Below are 25,647 nucleotides of genomic sequence, written 5' to 3'. Positions count from 1 at the left end.
ATTACCCAAGAGGTGTTGCTGACAATAGCATTTACCATGAAAATAAAAAATGAAGATGAAAAGATTCATTCTTTTTTGTAAGAATATACCTTATCCAGAGTGCTTGACAGTGTGTAGTTAATATGTTTTCTCTATCCAGTTGGAACATCACTAGTGCAATGGAGGAATAACCACTGGGATTTAAACCCACAGCCCTGCGGTGATGAACAAAGTGCCCAAACCACCATTCCACCCTGCCGCTCGAAATCTAAATTAAATAAAACAATTCCCTTGAATTTTGGAACCATAGCACTGGCACACAATGAGAGTTGCAACTACTTGGCTGCATTCTCCTGCTGAGAGGATGAGATGTCTTAGGAAGTCCACATGCTGAGAAGTAATCCGATAGCTGTGCTGACATTGGCCAAACATCCTGACTAGATATCACGTCCGCTGGCTAGCAGCAGACTTGATATAACTGGGATTATTGTGTGTGGCAGTTCTAGTCTAGGTGGTCCTATGTCAAGGGCCTGCGACCTGGTTATAAGAGAGCGGTACTCCCCAAACACATTTTGTAAGATCTACCTAAAATGCTGAACATAGAGCATTTCTTTACATCATATTACACCGCAATCTTGATCCTATGAACCAATTAAGGCTTTTTAAAGCCTAAAATATGGCACACTTCCAATTACAGGCTCTTTCCTTACAGTAGCACGCTCTGCATGCTAGTGAATCCATGAAAGTACTGCTCACTCTCACTCTCACTCTCTCTCTCTCTCTCTCTCTCTCTCTCTCACGCACACACACAGTGCACAGAAAGAGGGAGGGGAGAGAGAGGAGGAAACAGTGCAACTCAGATCTAGGTCCACATATTGCACACTGAGAGAAATACAACAGGAGAAATTCAGCAGTTCTTCAATGATTGCTGCAACATACCAGTTATCTTGCACAACAGACCAGATGCATAAGATCCGCAAATCAAGTTCTGAAAGTGGAAGTTGTTGTTTTTTTTTTTTTGTTTTTGTTTTTGTTTCTTTCTTTCTTTTTGCTTTTTGAGTTTACATTTAATTTATATACATTGTGAGTACAGTTCCAATAAGCTTTATAACCATGGAGGCACCAATAAGCCTTGCTTCTAAAATAGTTCAAATATTATATATTGTTTCAAATATTAAATTATGATTATATTAATCATAATAGACTTGATGACTGGCAAATAATACAAACGGGCGGAGGAGTTCTTACAGACTTAATGGGGATGGTAACGTACAATGTGAACGAAAGCCTTTAGCAAGCTGCTCTTTCCATTAGTTCCTTATTACTGGTCGATAGAGCATCATGGGAAGGCACGCCCATCTCAGGTCTGTGCCTCCCGTACCTGCCGTCATCGTTTAAGCTTTGGTGCATCAGGTAACAGCGTTAAGTGAACACTCAGTGACGACGTATTTCAGGGCTGCTGTCAGTCGAAAATATGAGTGCAATCGAAATCAAAGGTGTCATTCAGGCGAAGGATGACAACGGCGAAGACGAAGACTGGGTTGCAGCTAAGGCTGCCTTTGACAGCTTGAAATCTACAAAAAAGCCTCGACCTGTAAGTGTTGTATGTCTTAATTTGATGTGGCAGAAGAGCTGTAGACTGATATGTTAATATATGCAAACGGGCCATTTTTGCTATTGCTGTCATTTTAACAACACACATACAAACAACACACATACAAACCTGCAAGTGTTAGAACTAAACTTCTGCTTTCTTCGTTTTCAGCCCAAACCTCAACATGCGGTGACCATCGCAGTATCGTCGCGCACACTGTTTAACATGGTGAAAGAAAGAAAAATCTACGAGGAAGAGGGGCTGGAGAGGTACGTTGCATACCAGCAACAACATGAGAACGAGCCTCTGATGCCCGGCGCAGCGTTTCCATTTGTAAAGGTACACCTCGCTCAGGGCTGTACGCGATGGGAGGGGCTTTTTCTGCTCCAGTGCGTAATGTATACGCACATAATGTGCTGTTCTTTTATTTATATTTTTGTTCATTTGCTGAGATAAAATCGCAGTGTTCCATATACTTCTGTGTATATGCTCTGTATGCCAATTTCTATACATTCTAAAAATGTGTACACAGACGCACGCATGCACAACAAACAAAACAGTTTACAGTATGCACTAACCTTTCCATCTTAAGCTATGGGTTTGTGTATGGTATAAACATTTAACGTTATGGGCACTGAAACAATTGGACCATTTGAGTGACTAATGGTAATTGCTTCAGTTCCTGTGTCAGACAAATCCATCTCAGTCAAAAGTCAAGCCACACCCAGTGTAGCTCTACAGATTTACGCCTTATGTTTCAGTATGTCTCATAAATTGCACGCATTCCTATACAGGGTGCAGCCTACACTGGCATATAGCCAGGCCAAATGAATAACAGTGGCAGTGCAGCATAGTGGTTAAGGAGCAGGACTCGTAACCGAAAGGTTGCCGGTTCGATCCCCACTGGGACACTGCTGCTGTACCCTTGGGCAAGGTACTTAACCCACAACTGCCTCATTAAATATCTGGCTGTACAAATGGATAACATTGTAAAGAGCTGTAACCTGTGTAAGTTGCTTTGGATAAAAGCGTCTGCCAAACGAATAAATGTAAATGTAAACAACAGCCCTAAACAGAAACTGACAACTAAACAATCCAAAAAGTGTAAAAATTATGTGTAATAGGACACTCAGTGGGGATAATTATTGCTATGCAGGATTTTTAGAAATACTAGAATCCAAATTATTGAATGTTAAAAGGGGTTGTTTGTTTGTAACAGGCTTTGATGACAGTGAACACTCGACTACGGGAGCTATACCCTGACAGTGAGGAGCTATTTGACATTGTACTGATGACTAATAACCATGCCCAGGTTGGGGTGCGCCTCATTAACAGCATCAATCACTATGGTAGGTGTGGCACGGTATGTTTAACTCAGAGATCAATATAACTGAAAAACTTTTGTCAGTAATGACATAATAGTTTGTCATTTGTGCCAAGGATAAAGTTTGGATTAAACCCCACCTATGGTCTAATTTTAAAGGATGTTTTTCATTGTGCAATTGTGATGCAGTTAAAAGAATGTGTCTCATGGTTTTGAACCTTCCAGTTTACATAGTTAAACCGGATTATATGCTGTCATGTCAAGAGCACTGCATTTCTGTGTTTGTGTCTACAGCAAAACTGATCGATATCAATGATACATCCAGTGTGGGTGTAACAGCCAAGAGATCTTCAGTTCCTGGCTAATGAATTTTTAACAAACATGGGGAATCACCATGATGGGCTGGACATTAGCCCTCAGCATAGGCTCAGGGGGTAAATCCAGTGCACTTCTAGTGCAACTGTAATGGATATTAATGTGTGGAAATCTTATTATATCTTATAACCTAATGACATACAACAAACACATTAATGGGAAAAAGTAATTTGTAAACGTAACCGACAGCCCTGAATGCTCAACCCTGAATGATGCAAGAATTAATTTCTTTGAATACAGAATGTAGTTACATGACATATTTAATACATTTCATTGATATATGAATATTTTGTCTTCATGTCCCCGTTAGATTTAACAATTGAGAGATTCTGCATGACGGGTGGAGAAAGCCCAATTGGTTATCTGAAGGCCTACATGACCAACCTGTACCTCTCCAAAGACTCTGAGAAAGTGCAGGAAGCCATTGAAGAAGGTAGCGTATAGCTAAAGATAGGCAAAGACAGAGCAATATCAGTACACAACAGTGTTCAAATAATTGTTTTTAAAGTCAACAAGCGGGGGAAAAAAGCTGGGCATTTCTGTCTCCCAGACAAGACATATAAGCAAAGTCCTTAACTACATGTCACTAAATTCCTTGTCTTTGTAGAAGAGTTCTGAGGGATTTACTGACACTCATGTTCTATGTATGTCGTAGTACTTTAGACTTGGAAGTATTAGCACAGATAACTTCTTTTTAAACTTATTTTACTTAAAGGATTATCAACCATAACTTCATGAAGGTTTTCTTCATATGATCTGTTATCTTACAATAGTTATATAACAGAAATAAAGGTAAAATGTTTGTTATATACTTTTCATTGCATAATGAAATGTACTAACAAGACTAAGAAAATGTTTTGATTGGTTACATGTAAAAGCACAAGGTAAAAGTACAAGGATATGGAGTTAAGGTTGTTGGGGTCCTCATTACCAGTGTTTTGCAGTTAGGCGACCTACAGTAAAAAAAGATTGTACACACCTACGAGCCCTTAAAAATATAATATCTATTCAGATTTTAATAACAGATCAGCCGTTTGTAGCCTAAAATTTACAGATGACTGTGACCCTCCCTTCCTCGCCCTCAGGAATCGCAGCTGCCACCATGTTTACCTCTGACAACGAAAACCCACTGAGTGACACCCAGCTGCGGGTGGCCTTCGATGGTGATGCCGTCCTGTTCTCCGATGAGTCGGAGATCATTGTGAAGGAACACGGACTAGACATCTTCTTCGAACACGAGAAAAAGTTTGAAAACAAACCACTAGCACAGGTCATTTGCATGTCTGTTTGCAGCATGTCTGTTTTCAAGACAGACAAAAAAAGAAAAATCTGTGTCCATAAGCTTGCACATCTCTTCACGGTTTATTCTTCCTTTCAGAACTCTCAGTGTGTTTTTTCAGGTGTCCCACATTCTTATATCTATGAGCAACAAAAGACTGAATACTTAGCCTCTTGTCTGTCTCAAATGTGTACCGAATAAGGCATTGGGTACCTCTTTATTATTATTTCTTTAATAATAAATTCTTTTCAGATTTTTTTATTTCTTTAAAAAATCGGGTCAGACAGTTTTGTGAACTGCTGTGGGAATGTCTTTATGGAAAAGCCTTGACTCTGTACTCTGTTTGACTTCCCAGTATTTGACTCTGATGCAAACATAAACAGTATGTTTTGGCTCAGTTTAGTCAGCTTCTGATATGTCTTGAATCCTTCATCCTTAGGGTCCCTTGAAATGCTTCCTGGAAGCTCTTGGAAAGCTTCAGCGGAAGTTCTACTCCAAGAATGAGCGGATAGAATGCCCCATAAGAACCTACCTGGTGACAGCCCGAAGTGCAGCCAGTTCCGGGGCCCGGGTTCTTAAGACCTTGAGGAGCTGGGGCCTAGAGATCGACGAGGCCCTCTTTCTTGCTGGTGCCCCCAAGGGGCCACTCCTGGAGAAGATCCGCCCACACATTTTCTTTGATGACCAGATGTTCCACATTGAGGGAGCCCAGGAGCTGGGGACCATCGCTGCCCACGTACCCTATGGTATAAGAAAAGAGTAGCATAAAGGCAAATGAGTCGAGCAGAGTCCAAAAGAAAAGTAATACACCATATAGCCAGGGTATCAAACACAATGTGAAACACGCAATGCTGGCATTAACTGTATTTGAGCTGCAGGGATCATTTTCTAGTCTAGTCATCTCTCTCCTTTCTTTGGTGTTTACAGTTCAAAAGACAACAGTAAAAATATCTAGCAAAAATAATCTTATCAAAAATAATCTCTCAATTCTTATGTATATATTTATTATTTTTTCATGAATGTAAAATTAGCTGTTTTTGCATTTTACAACAGAATGAAACAGAAAGCTTCCAGGTCTGCCCAAACTTTTCTATGAGAAACAGATTTACTTCTGCCAACATGCCTTTCAGTGGAAACTTCTAAATCTTTGGACAATTTGCACTAAGTAGTACAAATGATGTGTATATGTAAGCCGAATTAATTCTAACGTCACTGTTTACAAAACAGATGCATGTTACAAAAATATGTTTAGCCTAACATTTAAAAAATATTGATGTAATGTTTTTAACATAAGCAGTGCCTTTTCCACAGTACAGGTGTTCTCTCCGTTCCCATCTCCATAGATGTCCCTGGCTTCACTTCTTTCTTGTGTTCTGAACACTGTGGTTTGAATTTGAATCTTCTGCCTATTCTGAGAAGAATAAGTGTCCTTGTGTATTTTTATAACCTGTTCATGACAGGGACTACTGTAGTGAAGATTACGTTTGACCTAACAACTATTTGACCAACTGTAAACAATGCCCAAAAATTTACACGCTTAGATATTTATTTTAGTCATTTCAAAGAGAGTATCTGCTTGTCAGGATTACTTTTTCACTGCACACTAAAACTCTAGAGATATTATGTCTAATCCTATTGATTGTAGCTGATATGCATAGAAGAACTGGTATTTCATTCATGTATTATCCTCAGCATGGAGTCATTTACAGGTTTTTAACTGTGTGTCATAAAAAGTCACTAGGAAGAAGAACTTTATTTTGCTGCACTATACAGCAAAAAACAATGGACTGTTACAGTGGCAGATACATTATGAGAATGTGTGCAGTTACTATGTATTTCATTGACTTGTCTATGCACTCTTTCAGAAAAAAAAAAAAAAAAAAAAAACATATCTTGCACTTTACAACCCTACAACAAAAATGTGCTGGCATGATACCAATAATTGTTGAGGTGTATTGAAACGGACCTGTCTCTGTTATAAATACTGCGTAATGTTTGATACCACATTTGTTTGTTGTTAGGAAAGCAATACTGCAGTGCTTCTGATTACTTTTATGGTGAATGTTTAAATGTTTTAGTCCTTTACTCTGGTATTATAATATATCAATAAGGTGGATCATGTATTGTTGAATAAAATTATTCTTTAACTTTTCTGATCTGATTATGTATGTGCAATGTGTTCACTTTGTGTATACTTATCGTTAAACCTTAATTGCTGAAATGATGAGACCTGGATTTCGTGCTTCACTTCTCAAAAAATTACAGGCAGTAAGAGACCCCTCTGAGATAAGTTCCCTACAACAACAATAATAATAATAATAATAATAATTCCTACAGGATTTGCTTTGTTGCTGCTTGATCCAGACTCATTCATTTTCCATAATTTCCCACATATGAATGTATATTTATATACATTTGTGTGTATTTCAATATTTCATTGGTTGTTTTTTAGGCAGTTTTTTTTTTTTTTTTTTTTCCCAGGATATGGGTTTAACATTAGGTACATCCGACTGGTCAAGTTCCATACACATGCTCATAAAAAACAGTAAGCTGCAATATCGACACTGGCCAACAGGTTTTCGCAAAGTGTGCTGGATATTGTAGTCTGTTCACGCTAGCCCGGTTTAACAGTCTGCGGACAAGGGTCTTTCGCATTGATGTCCGCAGCGATAGTATTGGCAGCCGTACTGGGCGGTGGAGTACTACTCATCGCTCGCCGTATATTTTCAAGAGGTTCATCCTTCAAGATGTTGCGCTATCCGTCCGGAACGATGCGTGGAAAGACTGTAATAATCACTGGAGCGAACAGTGGCATCGGGAAGGCCACCGCTGCAGAGCTGCTGAAACTGCAAGCTCGCGTTATTATGGCCTGCCGGGACCAGCAGAGGGCCGAGGAGGCCGCACAGGAGATACGTCAGGAGGCCGGGCCAGATCAGGGAGAAGCCGTAATCAAACTCCTGGACCTCGCTTCTTTGAAGTCGGTGCAAAACTTCTGTGAGGAAATAATCAAGGTAGCTCTGACTTTAGTTTAGCTAGCTAGTTGGCTAACATCAGATGACGGCACATACAGTAGGCTAGCTCGCGACTAGCTAGGTAGCTTGCTAGCTCAATAAACAATAACACGTGATGCTGACACAGCTAGCGATCAAGCAAACAATATTACGATAACTAGTCACGGCGGTGTAGCTTTCCCCTCTGTGTCACATTCAGCTGCACAAGTAGTTAGCTGCTGTATTCTGAACAGACAGGTAGCTGATCAGCTAACTAGCTAAAGCGAAGCCAAAACCGTAATTATTAGCCAGCCAGCTAGCTAGCTAGAGCTAGTACAGTTGCGAAAACATTAGCTGGCTAGCTGGTAGTTATCCAGTCAACTGGCTAGCTAGAATGGTAGCACTTATGGTAAGCTCTCGAACAGTAGAACAGGTTTCTCACGCAAATGTAGAAAATAATTGAGTGGACAGAGTTTAGTACAGCTAACAGACTGGCTGTGAAGTATCTGATTAGCAAAATGATTTTCTGTCTATCTAGAGAGATACCATATTTGGTAACATACATTAGATATCTACTGGGTAGTTAAACATTACATGCGGGGGTCAAGAAGTAAACTTCCCTCTAAAGCTTGGCGTAACCATAGCGGGAACCTCTCCTCTCCTTTGCAGATAGGAGCGTGCATTAGCTACACTTACACAAGGTCATTTTTGTTTGGTCATATACACAAGTAACTTATAAGAAAGTTCAAATCCCATGCCATTATTTTGCTGAACAGTTCTAGTTGAACTCGGTTTTAAAAAGTCCCTCACATGGGTCCAGGAATCTGTTAACACTAGAATAAATTCAGCTGTAGTCGGGGGGGAGTGGGAGGCTACTTTGGAACCCCGTGAAACGTCTGTATTGAGCCAAGTCGCATCCCACGTCACAAACAGCTTAGGTTGTGTCTTGCTCCATCCTCATGCAGCTAGCCGATTGCTCGAATCTCTTAAAGGGAGTCACTCTTCAAGACAAGTTTCAAGTCCAGACGAATGGACTGAACAATGAAATTGCCATACATTTTCATGAAGAGCTATCCAAAGTGCTGAAGTTGTCCAGTTAAGGTTTGGCATGTCACACTGAAGTAGACTGCGTTGACAAAGTTGAAAATAATGGGAACTTGATTTGATATGCGATCCATTGCTGTTGGGGGGAGGGGTGCCTCCTGGAGAAAATTATAATTTAGATTTTGGATTTGGATTCAGGGAAGCGCTGCAGCTGCATGCTCCGGGACATGGCCTCTGCACTGTCCAGTGTTTGTAAAACATTCAACTGTTTTCCTTAACTTCACTAAAACCCATTTATTATTTTAATATGTATAATTTATTATTTTAAACAATATTAATTATTATTATTTAGTTTTTTGTAACCCTCCAAGTTCTGTGCATTAAGGCATTTGTGCACCTGAGGCAGAAAAATGTTTTTCATCAACAGATATGGTGAAACACTGATGAACTGAGTTTTGAAGTAAAATTCTGTCCACCTGCCTACCTGGTGCTTGAACGGCTTTATGTAGATGCCGGAATATTTTGTACTTTCCAGCAGTAATAGGACAGTAAGGATTAATGAATCCCATACTGAGTGGAGCTATGTACAGCATACTGTCAGATATTGACTTGTGTGAGACAATCAGAATGTTCTTAATTTCCATAGCAAAACATGGTGATTTGTTCAAATTACTGTCACTGATAACATATGATGGCTCCACCCATTCTGAGGTCCATAAAGCCTCACTGTCTCATCATGATGAGTGACCAGATTTGCATACATGTGTATTTTTTTTTTTTTGTCCTAAGGAAGAGCCAAGGATTGACGTGCTGATCAACAATGCAGGGATCTACCAGTGTCCTTATACTAAAACAGAGGAGGGATTTGAGATGCAATTTGGGGTCAACCACCTTGGCCACTTCCTCCTGACCCACCTCCTGCTGGACCTCCTGAAGAAGTCCGCCCCCAGCCGAATCATCGTGGTCTCCTCCAAGCTCTACAAGTATGGCGAGATCAACTTTGACGACCTGAACAGCGAGCAGAGCTACAACAAGGCTTTCGCCTACAGCCGCAGCAAGCTGGCTAACCTGCTGTTCACCTGCGAGCTGGCCAAGCGGCTGGAGGAAACGGGAGTAACCGTCAACGCCCTGACCCCCGGAATTGTGCGGACCAACCTGGGGAGGCATGTTCACATCTCGCTCCTGGCCAAGCCGCTGTTCCATCTGGCTTCCTGGGCATTCTTTAAGAGTCCCCTGGAGGGAGCGCAGACCTCCATTTACCTGGCTTGCTCTCCGGACGTGGAGGGAGTCCAGGGGAAGTGCTTTGCCAACTGCAAAGAGGAGGATCTGCTGCCAAAAGCCACGGATGAAGAGGTGGCCAGAAAGCTGTGGGACATCAGCGAAGTTATGGTGGGGATCACTAAATGACTGGCCAGCTAGGAATAGAGAATATCGACACAGAGATATCATGCAAATATAAGAAAGATGTGCCACAGAATGTGTGGACCATGCGTGATCTGACTGGCTGTGAACAAATATATATACAACATGATTTATTCTGAAGTCATGTGGCCTGATGTTTACATAAATATTGCACTTTATGTTTCAGTAACTCAAAATGACAATATTTTTCCCAGTGGTTATTATTGTAGCATTTTCTGACAACTTAAACATAGTGTAGCTTAATTAAAGCAACACAGTGATAAGGAAGAGCCATCTTTAAGAGGTAAAGATGCATATCTTTCATTTTACCATTGCAGACATAAGCGTTGATCATTAAGCGTATTAGAGAAGTGAGATTGTGTGCAATATAACACATATGCTAATATTACAATTTTGTGCATATTTTCAGTGTTATTGCCAGCACAGTTTCTTCAGTTATCATTATTATTATTATTAGTGAATTGATCTAAAATTTATTTTGTATACTCAGTTTTAATATTTTTGAATGCCAGTGCCTGGTTTCTTCTACAAATTGTTTTTCTCATAGCATTCCTCACTGAATGAAAAATGATGCAATGGAAAATATGAAAAAATAAACATAAATAATGTTGAGATGGATGCTTTCTTTAATTATATTCATAGCCATTGATTAATTGTTTGATTTTTCATGTCAAGCTATATCAGGGGACATCTAAAGATGATTATATTTAATTTGGAAGTTAGTGCAGAAATGAGAGCAGAAAATTACATTTGATTCAACTTGGCAGAGATTCTCCTAATGTGACTGCTGTGGGCAAAGTGTAATCTCACCTATATACTTAAGTTTGATTGGCCAGAAAGGGGGAGTAAACCTGTGTGTGTGTGTGTGTGTGTGTGTGTGTGTGTGTGTGTGTGTGTGTGTGTGTGTGTTTCCTTTTCAATAACAGTACAGTTGAGCCCACATAAAAAAGAAGACTTATTTGTTTTAATTGGTCTCATTTGGAGACCCAGTTTTGCAGAGACGTAATAAACTGGTCTAGTTTCAAAGTTCAGTTAGCATCTAATCAACCGTGTCAGTTCCTGGTGCTGCTGCATTTTTGAATGCATTCTGACTACTCAAAATGAAAATGTTGTTTCTTTATGTTAACGGTAGATTTACCAAGTCTCAAAAATGGTAGCAAACCTTTTCTCTCTCAGATTGGTAATGCATTTCCCACCTGCAATCTCCATTATAACATTTTATGGATCATTTAGAGTGAGCAGTGACCAGAAAGCGTGTGTGAGATCCAAGATCAGCTGAATTAATCTGATCCAGCCCTTAGAATATGAGGTCTCGAGGCGTTTGGCACAGTAGTTGAAAATTATTTGTTTTACAAATAAAGAAAATGACCAGAATTATTAAAGTTAATGCTTTTAATGATGCATTCTGCAGTGATATCCTATCAGCTGTGGTGCTTGCAGCTGCCAAATGTAAATGTTATTGTGACTTGTGGTGTGAAACATTATGCTGCTTTTTTTCCTTCTAGGGAGGATATGGGAGAAATAAGTTTTTTAGTTTACTAACTACAACACAGTAAATTTAGCAGTTGATGAAATTGATTAAAAATGTGCAGAAGCAAAGTGTACTTCATTGCATTATTCAACGTTAAAGAAGGATGAGGTTGTTAAATAAAATCTGTCCTCCAGTGAGCCTTGTTACCTTATATTGTTCAGTAAGAACTTAGCCATTTACTGGATGCATTTAACTGTATCAAGTATGTGTGTATACAAATGGGACAGGTCTGTATTAGAGGTAGTAGTTATGATAACAGATTCAACTGTGTATGCTCAAAAAGGATATATATGTGTGTGTGTGTGTGTGTGTGTGTGTGTGTGTGTGTGTGTTTCCTATTATCATTCAGGTTGTTCTTTTTCCTGGTGCTTTCACATGCTCTGATAACACTTGCTTGAACTCAAGAATTTGTAACATATGACCACAGGCTTCTCTGTTTTTAATTTTAGAGGTGATAAAAAGTAATATAAAATGAAAGGTTTACTACCGTTTTTATGAATCAGTGTTGTAGTTATTTCAGAGTTTCAGCTCGTCATTACATTTGCGGAATTGCAGTGCAGCTGGGACTGGTGCTTGCTAATATATTTGAATATAACTACCCCCTCACAGCAGAAATGCAATTAAATTGCAATCATAATTTTGGTGTCAGTACTTTTCACAGTTTGCTGTACCTGGTTTTAATTTTAATTGTTTAGACATTGATGCAGCCACTAAAAATAAGTAAATGCATTCATTCCTCTTGACGTTTGATTAACATGGTAGGGGGAATTTGAACATTTGCCAGGTTTGAAGGAATGCAGTTGAGGATCAAGTTGTATTGATCTCATATATATGCTAGGGCCTGCTCAAGAAACCACCATTATATGTGCATTCAGTTTGATGGAAGAGCATGAGTTCTGGCTGGCTTGAAACATGGCTTCAGTTACTTTCCATGTCTCAGGCCTTGGTTAGTGATTACCAGGTGAGATAATGCATGGAGAATTGCCAGGCAGTCAGAACCAATGTGTGATTCATCTGCTCAATCAGCACACAGTAGATGTTTCTCATAAAAATCAAGGTTTGTTTGATTGGCCGTAAGATGTAGCCAAACAGTAAGCATTTCCTTTTCTTTTTGTTCTATTAATTGTATGCCTCAATTGCCTGCCGCCTGACCTATGTAACACAAACCAAAAATCCAGACAATGATTATGAGACTGCTGTAAAGGGTGTATGCAGTTTACATTTTGTTATTCAAACTTCATTCAAAAACTCTTAAAACACGGTTTCACCTGCATTACTTACCTGAGGAGACAAGTGTAGGTGACATTGCCAATTGTAGCTACGTCTTAAGAGGCAAAAAAGGTCAAGACCAATACCAGAATTCCATACTGCCTTTGGAATCCAACATGGGGTGTGGGGAGTTTCATAACTTGTCTCAATTTGGGTTTTGATTGGTTGCAAAGATGAGATATAAGCATTCAACAAGTAATACACCTCCTTGCAATAACACTTAGGGGCCAGTCCTTGCATACCTGTCTCCTTTGAGTGTGCTGTAGCCACCATACTATTGCAGGGGTGGCTATACAAGGCAGTTATGATACACAGCTGGTAAGCAAAGCCATGAGCTCTCAAGCCCGGGCGGTTTGTTAATGCAAGGCTTACAAATGGATAATTTGAAGTGTAATTTGAAGTGATATATTCAGACCCGGGGAAAACGACCGAGGCAGGGCAACGTAAGCCTAGCTAACAAATGGAATAGCACAGTAACTTGGTCAGGGTTCAAGATGAAAGAACAATTTATTCTGAAAGCATCCCTCGAGGTGCTGCATACTATTTAGAGGTATGATTCAAGACATCATGGATTTTTCACAGGCTTTAACAATTTGAATATGTTGCCAGTTTTTTTTTTTCTTTTTTTTTAATACAGCCTCCTTTTTTCTTTCTTATTTCCAGCGTATTTCAATTCTATCCAGTTTTCACACATGGTAACAGTTATATGAGTATAAATCTTTTCATGGGAAATGTGCAGATTTTCCAAAGAATGGAAATCTTGTGTTCCCAAAGTCAAGCTGATTACGTTGTGATTTACTTGAGCAGAGCAGAGAGCACGCCGGAACTTAGTGCTGGTGGTCTACTCAGCATCATTGATAATAGGTTGCAACTCCCGGCCAATGTTTTCTCAACAGTTGTGAAATATTGTAACTACAAAAAGCAGGGGTAGCAAATAACATATTCGGATTTTTCACGGGTTCTCTAGATAGACACTCTCACGCTTTCAAAGATTTGGTTGCTCAACTTTATGCCCAGTATTTTAAAAGTGATACCACATTGTAGTATATTTCAAGCTCTGCTTTATCCAGAAGGTCAGGCTGTTTTTTTTTTCTTCTAAATTTGTCGCAGATTTGTGCTCCTGCATATCCCAGGAGTCTCTATTTTCTGTCCCAGTGATTTTACATGTTTTCACAATATTACTGGCAATCAGGGATTGTAAACATGACTAGTGAAGGGTACCTACATCCAGAGTGTTTAGGGTTTCAAAGAAAGTGTAACGTTTAGTCCCTGTCCTGGCCTACCAATTGAATGTGCAAAATGGTATGTAGTACCACGTAGACATTTTGATGAAGCACATGCAAAGTAGGTCAAATTTGGTGTGTATGTGTGTGTCTCTATGTAAATGTCACTGTGTTATATGTAATTTCTTTGTAGTTATTTTGTTGCGTAATCTAGTTCTGCCAGCAATATTCCAGCGCTTGTCCCTTCAGATAAAGGAAAGGTGGTATTCAATCCTGTCATCATTGTATGTAATCTATGGTATTCCAACCATACATTGACCCCTCCTGCCATTATGCAATGATAAAACTGACATTTGAACTTTGATTGACCCCCTTAAAACAAGCTCTCAAACTGATGTAACATGTAATACTGTTTTGGTACAGAACCTGTCCAGTTTTTCTGGTTTATTTTTTACATAAAGGAGTGAGTGAGTGTGTTCTGATACTGCTCACTGACTTAGGGGTGGAATAGTGTGCTCTGTTACTAAAAGAAGCTGTATTGACAATCACAATTATGCAAGCTAAACTTTGGTCTGGACATCACTGACATTAAAGCCTTCATATCGGACCAAAGCCCTTCATTTTACCAAGGCCGAAGGTTGATACACATTTCAGGGTGATGACTGCATGAATGAATTCTGCTTCAAAGTCTGTCTCAATAGTGTGTCTGAATAGTGTGAAAATTAGGAAAAGTATCATCACAATCCCCACCCCACATTTAAAAACGTGGATCATGAAAAAACACAATTTATTATGTGAAAACTGGAGATGTGAGAGCATTTATGAGTAAAATAATAGCAGTGGGAAGAAAGAGCAAATTTGCCAAAATCTCATAAAAAGCAAACAGCATTTTACAAGAAACACCCACTACTCAACTCATTAGGAACAGCATACGCTTCGTTTGTTTTACAAATGTGAGCCCTGTAGGGTGATTGGAAATTTATTTATTATTATTTTTTTTTTTTAAAGTTTAGCTTATTTGCTTGGCAGATGCTTTCATTCAGGGTATATAGCTGGATATTTACTGCAAGTCTTTCTCAAGGGGGTAACAGCACTGCCCCACCTGGTAACCAATCCTAGAGCCTTTGGGTAATGGTAAAGTGGTGAAGTCCCTGTGATGGTCAGGAAGTGATTCATGGTAAAAGACATAAGTAACATTTGCTCTTAAAAGGAGAAGAAAACCAAAATATACTACACGGCCTGTGTGGAAGCCACAATTGTCTTTGTGATGTGTAATAGCTGAGCAATACTTATATCGTTAGACATCATTAGGAAAGATGCCCATTGCTGTCTTTCATTGCAGGTCCTGTTTTTCAACACCAGTTCCCTCAACACCCTGTCTGAATAAAACTCACCTATGGATGCCTCTGTGAAAATGAGGTAATCAAAGACCACGTGAAAATGTTATGCATTGAAGCCAAGTGGTGGTTAATAGATGTTTTCTTTTCTGTCAGCCAGTAAAAGCATACCTTATTTCTCAGAGGTATTGCGATCAGTCTGCATTACCGCTCAGTTGTAGAATATGAGACTGAACTTCACTGTGACTGCTTTGGTGCACTACAGTAATTACTGTAATGTCCAAGGTCACAATGGCCAATGACATGCTATCGAAGGCATTTGGTCTGGCAACAATAAATGCCACAGCACTATAATTTGTGAGACTCTACCACAAGCCATTGCTGGGTCAGAAATGAAGCAGATCCCATTCAAAACATTTCATGCTAGATATGATTATTTTAAATCTCAGATCTGATATGATTACTTAAGATATTATGAGGATCTTATTATAAGGATGTTATGAAGCACAATATGGCTTACAACAAAGACTTGAAAATCAATATGCATATGAACCACTGTATAAACTGCTATGTACTGCACTTCTGCCAGTGTTCTGTATTTCTGTATATTACATAGAAAGAGATAGATAGATAGATTTTATACCTGAAATCATTTACTTTAATAGAATTTTAAATGTATGTGATTCTGTTGTTGTTTCAATAACCTACTGTCAACTAGTGGTTCATGGTAAAATGAAACAAATGTAACAAAGATATTTAATTGAATATTTCATTGCATTGCATAACATGCAGATGGTTTGAAAAATGCATTGTTTACTATGAGAACATGATTTGGGTGAAAAACATCCATGCTAAATGTGTATCATTAAAATAACATAATTCATTTCAAAAGCCATTTGGTCCTTGCCTCCACCTCATACTGTTTGAAATCAGTTTCCTAATGTAGTTCATTAGTGTCATTTTATTCAGATATGAATATGGATGTTTTATTCAGAATGTATATACATGTACTCATACTGACTGCGATGTTAATTATGTGAATGAACATTTAACATGATCCATTACTTAACATATTTGTGGTGACCACAACTGAGTCAATTGGATATTTAAAGAACTAAAGAAATGTGCGTGTATATGCACAGGCTTTTTAAATTTAATTTTATTCCTTTGAATTTATTGCTGTTACATGAATGCTGCTCTTAACTGACTCAGCATGCAGTTCTTTCTGCAAATATTTTTATGTCAGTCTTTCATTACTATGTGAATGTAATTAAATGAGGAAGTAGTGCAGGTTACAGGAAACTGACTTAGCTGTCCTTTGAACAAGCACTGTATGAGGAAATGCCTGGATCTCTGAAAGTAATCCAGCTCATGTTACAAATCACATTATCACTGCATCAGAATGATATCTGTGCTCTGCATCAAGGAACAGGGTAATTGGTGTCCAAAAGGAAAACAAATGTGCAGTCCAGAAGCTCATTGCAGCAGTGTTGGTGCATTTCCTCCAGCCAGGCCTGTAACAGGCGTCATGTCATCAGTGAACCATGCACGAACTGAGCGTTTGGAGTAGCAGGAATTTTATCAGATGCCAAATTTGGGTCACTGATGTGCATCATTCTATTTCTGTAGATAACAAGTGGATGCATATTGGAGTAAATATGGGGCTATCACGATTATAAGTTGTTCCCCATCCCCCTTTCCACTGCTGCTACTTTAGTCAATGGTGCCATATTTAGTATGGCACCACTCATTTCTTATGAGTATTAGCCATTCTGACTTAGTCAAAAATGTACAGGGTGTTACATTTATAAAACATACATTTTGGGAGCAAAAGATTGAAACAGTCTGGTGTAGTGGTAAGAACCGAGGAACCTAACCCAAAGGCTGCTTTTTCAGTTCCCAGGTCGACCAATGCAGTTTTACCCTTTGGCAAGGTACTACAATTGCAGTAAGTATCCAGCTATGTGAATGGATAATGTTAAAGCTATGTAAGTCATTCAGGATTGATGCTGGGTGTGATTGTACTGAACATCAAAGAGGTCTGCACCTCCTAACCACACCACTTACTCTAAAAACCAACTACTTACCAGCTGAAGTAAAGATAATTTGTCCCTAATTCTACAGGAGATGATTTTATCAAAGTGTCAGGGAGTGATGTCACTGCTGAAACCGCTACCTGCTGCCCTATTCACCTCCCTTTGATATCCTCCTTCTCTGCAGCAACCTATGGTGGCCAAGCTCAGCTTTTGCCAGTTATCTTGGTCATGACACCAGTGTTACAAATGTGAAAGACATCCTCATCTCTGTGAGTGAGATTCAAACCTGTTCCTGTCTCTAATCCCCAATGTTATTACCAGTTGGTCTGAAGGCGGTTTGCCCCTAGCTCCATAAACAATGATGCCCGCTAAGTTTCAGGGAGTAGTGTCACTGTGAAACTGCTCTGCTACCTGCTACCCAGGTACTGTCTTCATGCAGGAAGCACAAGCTATTACTTTCAGCTCTGCTACATAACATAACGTTAAAAAATTGCCTTATATTTGGGCCAGTAACATATTTGCTGAAATGGCAGTACAGGCAGTCCCTGAATGATGTATCACTCAGAATTCATAAACTTCATGTAGCCCCCCTTAAAATATAAATAAGAAAAAATCAGAAATGCATAGTGCACACAGAAGTCCTACTTTCTGTATATATGAGATAGGTAGTGTAAGAAATTGGTGCAGTATAAACAACGTAAAGTTGGTGGGGGATACTGCTCTTGTATGGCTCAAAATTAAAAATTGATTTAAGTCAAATCCAAGTTACCGTAAGTAGCAACTTTCTGAACATAACCGTTATGTAACTGAAGGACCATCTGCACTGATGCATTATATCTCTGTCTGTAAACACAGATATACTGAAATATATGGGCTATTTATTGACTTGTTTTGTCATGTTAGCTTTTATATATATAAGGGATATTATTAGCATTAGAAGACACATATTAGTGAAGTTGAAATGGCGGTATAGGTTATTACCCAAAAGACAGGGAATGGTAGACTTGCATAGGCTTAGCAGAACTATATGTAATCAACACACTTTGCATTTTTAGCACAAAGGACTGATAGAGCATACTCTCATGATAAATCAAGGGAGAGCATGAGCTCACCACTTGCTGGTTTGTGACAAATTCGAATTGTTTTTGTGAGTGTTTCATTGATTTTAACCAGTTATAGTATTTTGCTAAAAAGGGAAAAGTTTTGTGATCGGTTTGGTCAAGTCACTGGTTGACAGTACATGGTAGGTCCACCCATTATGGTGTTGACAAAGCCCCACAATCTAGTCAATATTGTTTCTTTGTTGTTTGTATATATAAATAGTCTCTTTTGTTGAAATCGGTGTAAGATGATGTTGGTAAACAGGATTCATATTCAGGTTCTTTGTCTGGATCCACAATGAATAAATAGCCTTTCAGGTTATCATCACTGTATTACCAGTTCATAAACATTTTTTTGCACATCCACCTACAGTTGTGTGAATAGAAGCTTGAGGTGAGTAATTCTATAAGCAACACTAACAAAACCTATATCGGTTCAGCTTTTACACAATGTGATTAATGTAGCCAGTTATTTATCTCTGTCTGTCAGCATCTCTCTTAATACTGTCTGGCCAAAAGCCAAGCCTACCACTAGCAGAAGAAAAACATACCATTATTTTCCTTGGCCGAGAGTCCTCTGCACATCCAAAATGTTAGAAAGCAGCAAAGACTTCACTGAACTTTTAAACTCTGATATCTAATGACAGATCCTCTTTTATTGTCATTTTTCAACATGTTGTTTAATTGTGATCTGTAATTATTGATAAAATGAGGTTTAACTGGAGCAATTGCTGAATGATAAATTATAACACTCATTCACAAATTACACATCAGTTATGACATCAAATATTGTCTCCTTTTGCTCTGAAATGTTAAAGCTAACTTAATAAAGTTAAAGTCAACTTTTTGGAGAAATGTCGCCCAGATAACCAAAATTTATTTCAGGAGACCATAACGCCTGGTGCAATAAACAGTATTCTCTGAACCGTACCACCACAATCAGCACAGCACAGCCCAAAATTGGACTTAAATGAAGTTTTATGGAGGTTCCAGAAGGCAGATGTTAGTCGTGTGTCACATTCCTTCTCATTCAGTGAACACAGTCCCCTTTCCATGTAAACATGACAAAAATTCATAACAAAGACCACTACAATGACAATACCACAAAGCCATATTGCTGTTGTTCTGTGCTGCTGCCATGCACTTTTTTTGTTTTGACAAGTTTGCCTGAAACCTCTAGGCGAGGAGAGCTGGACAGTAGCACTGGACTGTATCTTTATGTAGTAAACACTTCCTGTACTAATCAAAGCACACATAAAGCTACTGTAAAGCTGTCCAGATACTGGTATCTCTCTGACAAGCAATGAAATGTATTTTTTTTCTGTACTTTTTAAGAGTGAGACAGAATCCTATACTTGATGTGTTTCTGAGTTTGATTTTCCTGTGGATTCTGTGAAGAGTATTGAACCTCACTCTTGTTTGAACTAATTATAAAGTGTAATAAAGGGAAGTCATTGTGACAGAGGTTAATGGGAATTATTACTGGGTGCAGTTCATGATTTCTTTTTATAATAAGAACATTATATATGATGGAAAATGATCCATATCACCCTTCTGTGACATCCAAGGAATATGGCACACTATATTCAGCTTGTGAGTCCAATGCTAAGAGGACCTTCTGAAAGAATATGGAAAGTAGAAGCAAAGCTGTGACAGCAAGAATTACACCTTCAGAAACTGAGGGACACAAGTGGGGTCAGTGGTCCTCTGCATCAGTGGTCTGTATGGCTACGTGGGACAGTGTGGAGCAGCATGAAGTGTGGTATACTGCGGCCTGATGGTTTGGCCTGTGGTGTAGTGTACTGAAGTCTGTTGGTAGTCTGATCTGTGGTGTAGTGTGACTTACTGGGGTCTGATGATGATGTGGTGTCCTGAGGTCTGATAGTGGTCTGGTTTGCAGTGTGGTGCATTGAATTCTGGTGGTAGTGCGGTCTGTGATGCAGTTTGCTGAGGTCTGGTGGTGGTGCGGTCTGTGGTGGAGTTCGCTGAGGATTGATGGTGGTCTGGTCTGTGGTGCAGTTTTGTGGCGAGCATTATGCAGGGCCAGCCTGTGGAAGAGCAGTGAGGCATGCCGCAGCCCAGAGAACACTCATAAATCATCTGGAAGAGTTTACTGTAAAGTAGCAGAAGAGTTCAGCTCAGCGCAGAAGTCAGGCCCCACTCCCACTCCCCCTCTTCCTCCCACTCCCCCTCCCCCGGCGATGCTAAGCCCCAGGGATTTGTTTGGTTTAACCAATCCAAACAGGCTGGAGAGGACAGAGCCAGGGCCATTACGTTCCTGTCTGCGGTCGTTTCAGTCAAACCCTAAGAATGGGATTGTCCTTTCACACTCTTTCTCTGACACACACATACATGTACACATACACACATACATACAAACAGGTACAGAAAGCATCAAAGGATATCTGTCCTACCACACACATATTCACAAATTTAGGCCCTAGTCAATGAACACTCATCCTCTCATTCTCAGTACATAACTGTAGATGCCCCCCTTTGTTTCGCAAAGCAGCTGAAACGAGAAGAGTTTACTCTCAATCTGTGATGCAGGACAGACTGGCAACTGGGTCCCCCCCTTTGCATTGCCATAACAGCATGTCTTACTCTTTGTGAAAGAACTCAGAACAGAGAGAGGAGGCAGTACGCAGCCTTTGATCTCCGCACTCGGCAGAAGAGAGTGGAGATGGGGGTAGAGCTCATTTTCCCATGGTAACTGTATGAAAGCAGACGCTGTCAAACGCAGCTCCACCTGGGGGAATGGAAATAGCTGACCGGTGAAGCTCGGCGGGGACATTATTTATTGTTAATATCAGCAAGATGGGTCCTGTCACGGCGGCCCCACTCGCTAACCGCCTGTAAAATGTCACCGCTCCGAGTCTGTCAGAATGGCTAGAACCAGATGCATCATGGGACGCGATGAGAAAATGTGTTCTTTTTCAAGTCTTTTACTGGCTTCAAGGATCTGATTGGGGTGTAGAGTTTCCTTCTTACATTTTGTGTTCAGTGCATTCCAGTTCCCTTGTAGTAGTGTAACATTAGCGTTACAGATCCTCTCAATAAATTATGAAAAATACAATCTATAGCCTGTAAATTCACTGCAGGAGGTCAAAAGTGTTCAAGACTAAGTTACGTTTTCAAATGGTAAGAGGCACAGAGAAAAAATCAGTCACAGAAGAGTCGGAGAAACAGAAAATGATCGCTTCTGACCTAACTCAACTTCAGCCATTGCGACGATGACAGCTCTTACGAGTTGTGGTTTTAATTACAGTCATTACTTTTAATCAGCGACGATGTTGGATGCATTTCCTGAAACGATACTTTTAATGGGAAAAATATGAATAAGTAAGTGGTTCACTGCCGCATGTGGCCTGGAGTAACGTGGTGTGGCGAATGTGTAAAACCACAGTGGTGTGTCGACATTCGCCATGCTGTCAATGCCACTCTGGGTTTGGATGCGGCAGCGAGTTAATTGCAGTGCGTTCACAATAAAGCCCATTAGTGGATCTGTGTGATGACGGGAGTGTGCAGTGTTGCTAAACATTCGGTCTGTCTCACAGCTGCTGGGTGCTGCAGACACTTCCCTCCGCCGGTATTTAGGGGTAGGTCTCCTTTAACATTAAGGTCGTTAACAGTCGAGATATAAAAAAGACAATGTCTTTCTCTGTCATTAGAATTTAATAGCAGGCTTGAATGCATGACATCACTCTGAAATAACAGAGGCGGCGGCAAGAAGGAACATAAAACACCACTGCAAATTTCATTCCAATCCACTCCTAATAACATCTCTAACCCTCCAAGAATATGTCTCCTCTGAAAATAAATGTGACAGCTATGGCCACGATAAGTCATACGTGTTCAGTAAAGAAAATACAAGATAAGGCCTCATGGAAAAATACAGGAAGATATATAAGACTACAGTTGGGATTAAATCAAAAGAGTTGACCTACTATGAGGCCTCAAATTTCACACCAAACCTTGTGGCTGCTTTGTTCTTTGTCAGAGGAATTGAGAAATATAGACCACAAAGTGCTTGCCACTGTCCATCTGATTAGCTAATTACCCTTCGTTAGCAGATCTGCAGCAAAAGCACCGAGGATATCAGTCATTTCCATTTCATCACTCATTTGCTGTAGCAGATACCTGTGTCCTGGGTGATTTAACTTTCTTATCCATCACATAAATTATTCATTATTATTCATTCATGCAGCTGGATCTTATTTCCTGGAGCAATCCAGGAGAGGTACCGTGGCTAAGGGTAGAGCAGAGTCTGCAGTTTGAACACAGTGGTCATAGGTTCAGAGCCTTACTCTCTGTTCTACCTGACCAGACCTCTATATGTACTCATTTAGAATTTAGAAAATAAACAGACACTCCCATCAGTTTTTTCTTTTATCATTATTCTTTTTTCCTCAGTCATGTAATGAATACCTTTCTCAATGTTTAGGATGATGTTAAAAAATATTAATTTCACTATTAAGATATAATCATGATTGATCAATCAATTAATCAATGATGTTGTTGATGATGATGATGATACCGTACTAGCAATGTTTGTAATAATTGCAAAGACAGTGAACAATGCATGTTTAAGGTTTTGGTCCAGTCCTTCTACATGAGAGAAAAGATAATCTAGAGTTGTGGCTCCCTCTACTGGTTACATATAAAATGTTCATGAGTTCCCAATCAAATGAGATGATTGTGTGTGTGTGTGTGTGTGTGTGTGTGTGTGTGCATGATTGCTGTGCATGTGTCTGTGTGAGTGTGTGTGTGTCAGTGTGTGTGTGTGTGTGTGTGTGTGTGTGTGAGAGAGAGAGAGAGAAAGAGAAAGAGATGATAGGGAGCGAGAGAGATCACACTGAGCAACAGCTGTGACCATGAAAGAACAAATATACTTTCACAGGGTAAGATGGAGTCTGGTAGTGGCGGAGTGGATGCCGAAGTCTGCGTGAATCTAAACGATAAGTATTTTATTTCCTATTCCGAATATGAAATGTAGCAATGTTCCCAGCATCTCTTTCCCCCCAGGGCCTCTAGAATTCAACCAAACGAGTCAATCATACCGACTGCACTTTGACCTAGATAGTCTATTTTATAACTTCTACCACACCCTCTGAGGAAGCATAGTGTGATCAGGAGCTTCATTATAAGGTCACACCATCCTCTTGACTGTCTGTGCTTCTGTGCTTGCCCTTTCAGTCTGCACCCCCATCTTTCAGCACCACTGCTTTTGAGTCAAGAATACCGTTCCCTTTCCTGACTTTTTTAGCAGTGTATTTTTTTTTTTACACTCCCAGAATACACCTCCCTAATCCCAAGGAAGATGAATGTGTCCCCTTCATTCCCCAGCTCTCCATGCGCACACCATTAAGGAGCACTTACGCATCCCATAAAAGATAATCTAACGGGGCCTCTCTCCCCAATGATCCCTCCAAGACGTAATGGGACGGTGGTTTAAACAGCAGAGCAGGTTCAGTTTGCTATTAATATCCGTGAGGAAGTACATGTAATATACACACACTGTCAGGGGCTTTTGTAAACAGGACTGAGTGAAACCCCGAGGGGGGAGGGGTGCGGTGTTTAGGCTTCGGGTCACATGGGTGTCCTGCGACTTGCTTCACTGAGCTATTCATTCTGTCTGGACCCAAGGAGGAGGTCTCCTCCAGTCCAGAGCAGTGCATCTCACAGAGTCTCTCCTGGGAATCCTCGCTCTCCCTCAGGGTGAGGCGGTGAGCCGTGATGGAGAACAGACAAGGGTGAGCATGATGCGCCCAGACGCGCTCATCACTGGAGGCCCATCATCATCGGTCGCTGGTCGCTGACTTCATAATGGGAAGAGAGGAGCCCTCAAGAGCTGCAGGATTTCTTTCCAATTGTAAAAATTAGATAAGCCTAATTCCATTTTTGGAAAGACTGATCCTTCGCATGCTTTGTTTTGTTGCGTTTTCTTGTTGCCGTGATCCTCTCTGGCTGCCTGAATTTAATATTGGCTCGTGAAATGTGGAAAGAAATTGCAACAGATAAACTTGTGATGATTTTGGTGCACCAAAAGGATTACCATTCCAGTTCTGGTGCCAGGATGACGTTTTGGGCTTTTGGGTACCTCTTGAAGAGACTGTAACAAGAGTTCCCCTTTGTACTTGCAACCTGCAGTATATCCAACTGAAATCTCTGGGTGTGGTACATTCAGGCACATTTGTTCAGGTGGTTATAGTCTCAAGATTGTCATTTACTGGAAAGCATGTACAGTGCCAATACATATACAAACCCTATGAATCCTGCCCTATTTTTTGATGTTTCTTTGTGTTTTGGACTCCCCCAGTTTTAAGCAGATTACTCAAGATCTGTATAATAATTATTTTCACTTGTTGAAAAAGAATGTGTTTCCTTAAATGTCCTTCAAAAAGCAAATTTGTCAACTGAATTAAATAAAAGATAAAAATAAATAAAAGACAACAATTTTAACAAACTGCAAACAATAAATAACTATTTATTTAAATGCTGATAACAATCAATGCAAAAACAATCAATGCATAACTATATAAATTTTAAGTGGCTACAATCAAATTGATGTAATATTAAATCAGGTTATATTTCAGTTATAGTACCAAAGTTTATTGATGATATTTTCAACACATTGAAAGTAACAAACATCCTATACATGGTAAAACCACAGGGACGTTTTCACATAGAAAAATGTAAGTTCAATGTCTCCATGAGGTAAGCTTATATGGCTGCAAGCTGAGGCCTTTAAATTCTAGAAGTTAAATTGAGGGGTTCAAGAGACCAATCTTCATGGATTCTCTCTGTACCTTCCTTGACATGTGTCCTGCTCCATGGAGCTCAACCCAGAGGTTGGGGGGTACAGGACACTTCAGAGCAGGTGATGGTGGACATTTTATTTTTCCCATCAAAAGTCAAACATACACTATATGGACAGAAGTATTTGGCCCCACCTGTTTTTCAGGGTTTGGGCTAGGCCCCTTATCTCCAGTGAAGGGCAATCTTAATGCTTCAGCATACCAAGACATTTTGGACAATGCTATGCTTCAAACTTTGTGGCAAAACAGTTTCCATTCCAACATGACTGTGCCTCAGTGCACAAAGCAAGGACTATAAAGACATGGTTTGATGAGTTCAGCGTGGA

The 25,647-nt window shown here is 39.9% G+C and overlaps 2 protein-coding genes across 2 annotated transcripts; both read left to right on the top strand.

Annotated features, from left to right (window-relative positions):
- The first annotated feature begins 1,384 nt into the window (after nucleotides 1-1,384).
- Nucleotides 1,385-6,189, top strand: nt5c1ba (5'-nucleotidase, cytosolic IB a). The gene is made up of 6 exons (XM_036542498.1): nucleotides 1,385-1,573; nucleotides 1,745-1,912; nucleotides 2,793-2,922; nucleotides 3,583-3,705; nucleotides 4,358-4,542; nucleotides 4,991-6,189. The coding sequence occupies exons 1-6, from the start codon at nucleotides 1,454-1,456 to the stop codon at nucleotides 5,312-5,314; spliced, it is 1,050 nt and encodes a 349-aa protein (XP_036398391.1). The 5' UTR covers nucleotides 1,385-1,453; the 3' UTR covers nucleotides 5,315-6,189.
- A 980-nt stretch (nucleotides 6,190-7,169) lies between these two features.
- Nucleotides 7,170-10,388, top strand: rdh14a (retinol dehydrogenase 14a). Its single transcript, XM_036542499.1, has 2 exons — nucleotides 7,170-7,562; nucleotides 9,375-10,388. The coding sequence occupies exons 1-2, from the start codon at nucleotides 7,209-7,211 to the stop codon at nucleotides 9,990-9,992; spliced, it is 972 nt and encodes a 323-aa protein (XP_036398392.1). The 5' UTR covers nucleotides 7,170-7,208; the 3' UTR covers nucleotides 9,993-10,388.
- The last annotated feature ends 15,259 nt before the right edge of the window (nucleotides 10,389-25,647 follow it).

The sequence above is a fragment of the Megalops cyprinoides genome, chromosome 12 (genome assembly GCF_013368585.1).
Source record: "Megalops cyprinoides isolate fMegCyp1 chromosome 12, fMegCyp1.pri, whole genome shotgun sequence".
Classification (NCBI taxonomy): domain Eukaryota; kingdom Metazoa; phylum Chordata; class Actinopteri; order Elopiformes; family Megalopidae; genus Megalops; species Megalops cyprinoides.
The sequence above is the reverse complement of the archived record's forward strand: the minus strand, read 5'-3'. Positions and strand labels throughout refer to the sequence as shown.

Coding starts and splice junctions, on each gene's coding strand:
- nt5c1ba (XM_036542498.1), top strand. CDS start 1,454: ATGAGTGCAATCGAAATCAAAGGTGTCATTCAGGCGAAGGATGACAAC. Junction 1,574..1,744: donor CTACAAAAAAGCCTCGACCT/GTAAGTGTTGTA, acceptor CTTCGTTTTCAG/CCCAAACCTCAACATGCGGT. Junction 4,543..4,990: donor AAAACAAACCACTAGCACAG/GTCATTTGCATG, acceptor CTTCATCCTTAG/GGTCCCTTGAAATGCTTCCT.
- rdh14a (XM_036542499.1), top strand. CDS start 7,209: ATGTCCGCAGCGATAGTATTGGCAGCCGTACTGGGCGGTGGAGTACTA. Junction 7,563..9,374: donor TCTGTGAGGAAATAATCAAG/GTAGCTCTGACT, acceptor TTTTGTCCTAAG/GAAGAGCCAAGGATTGACGT.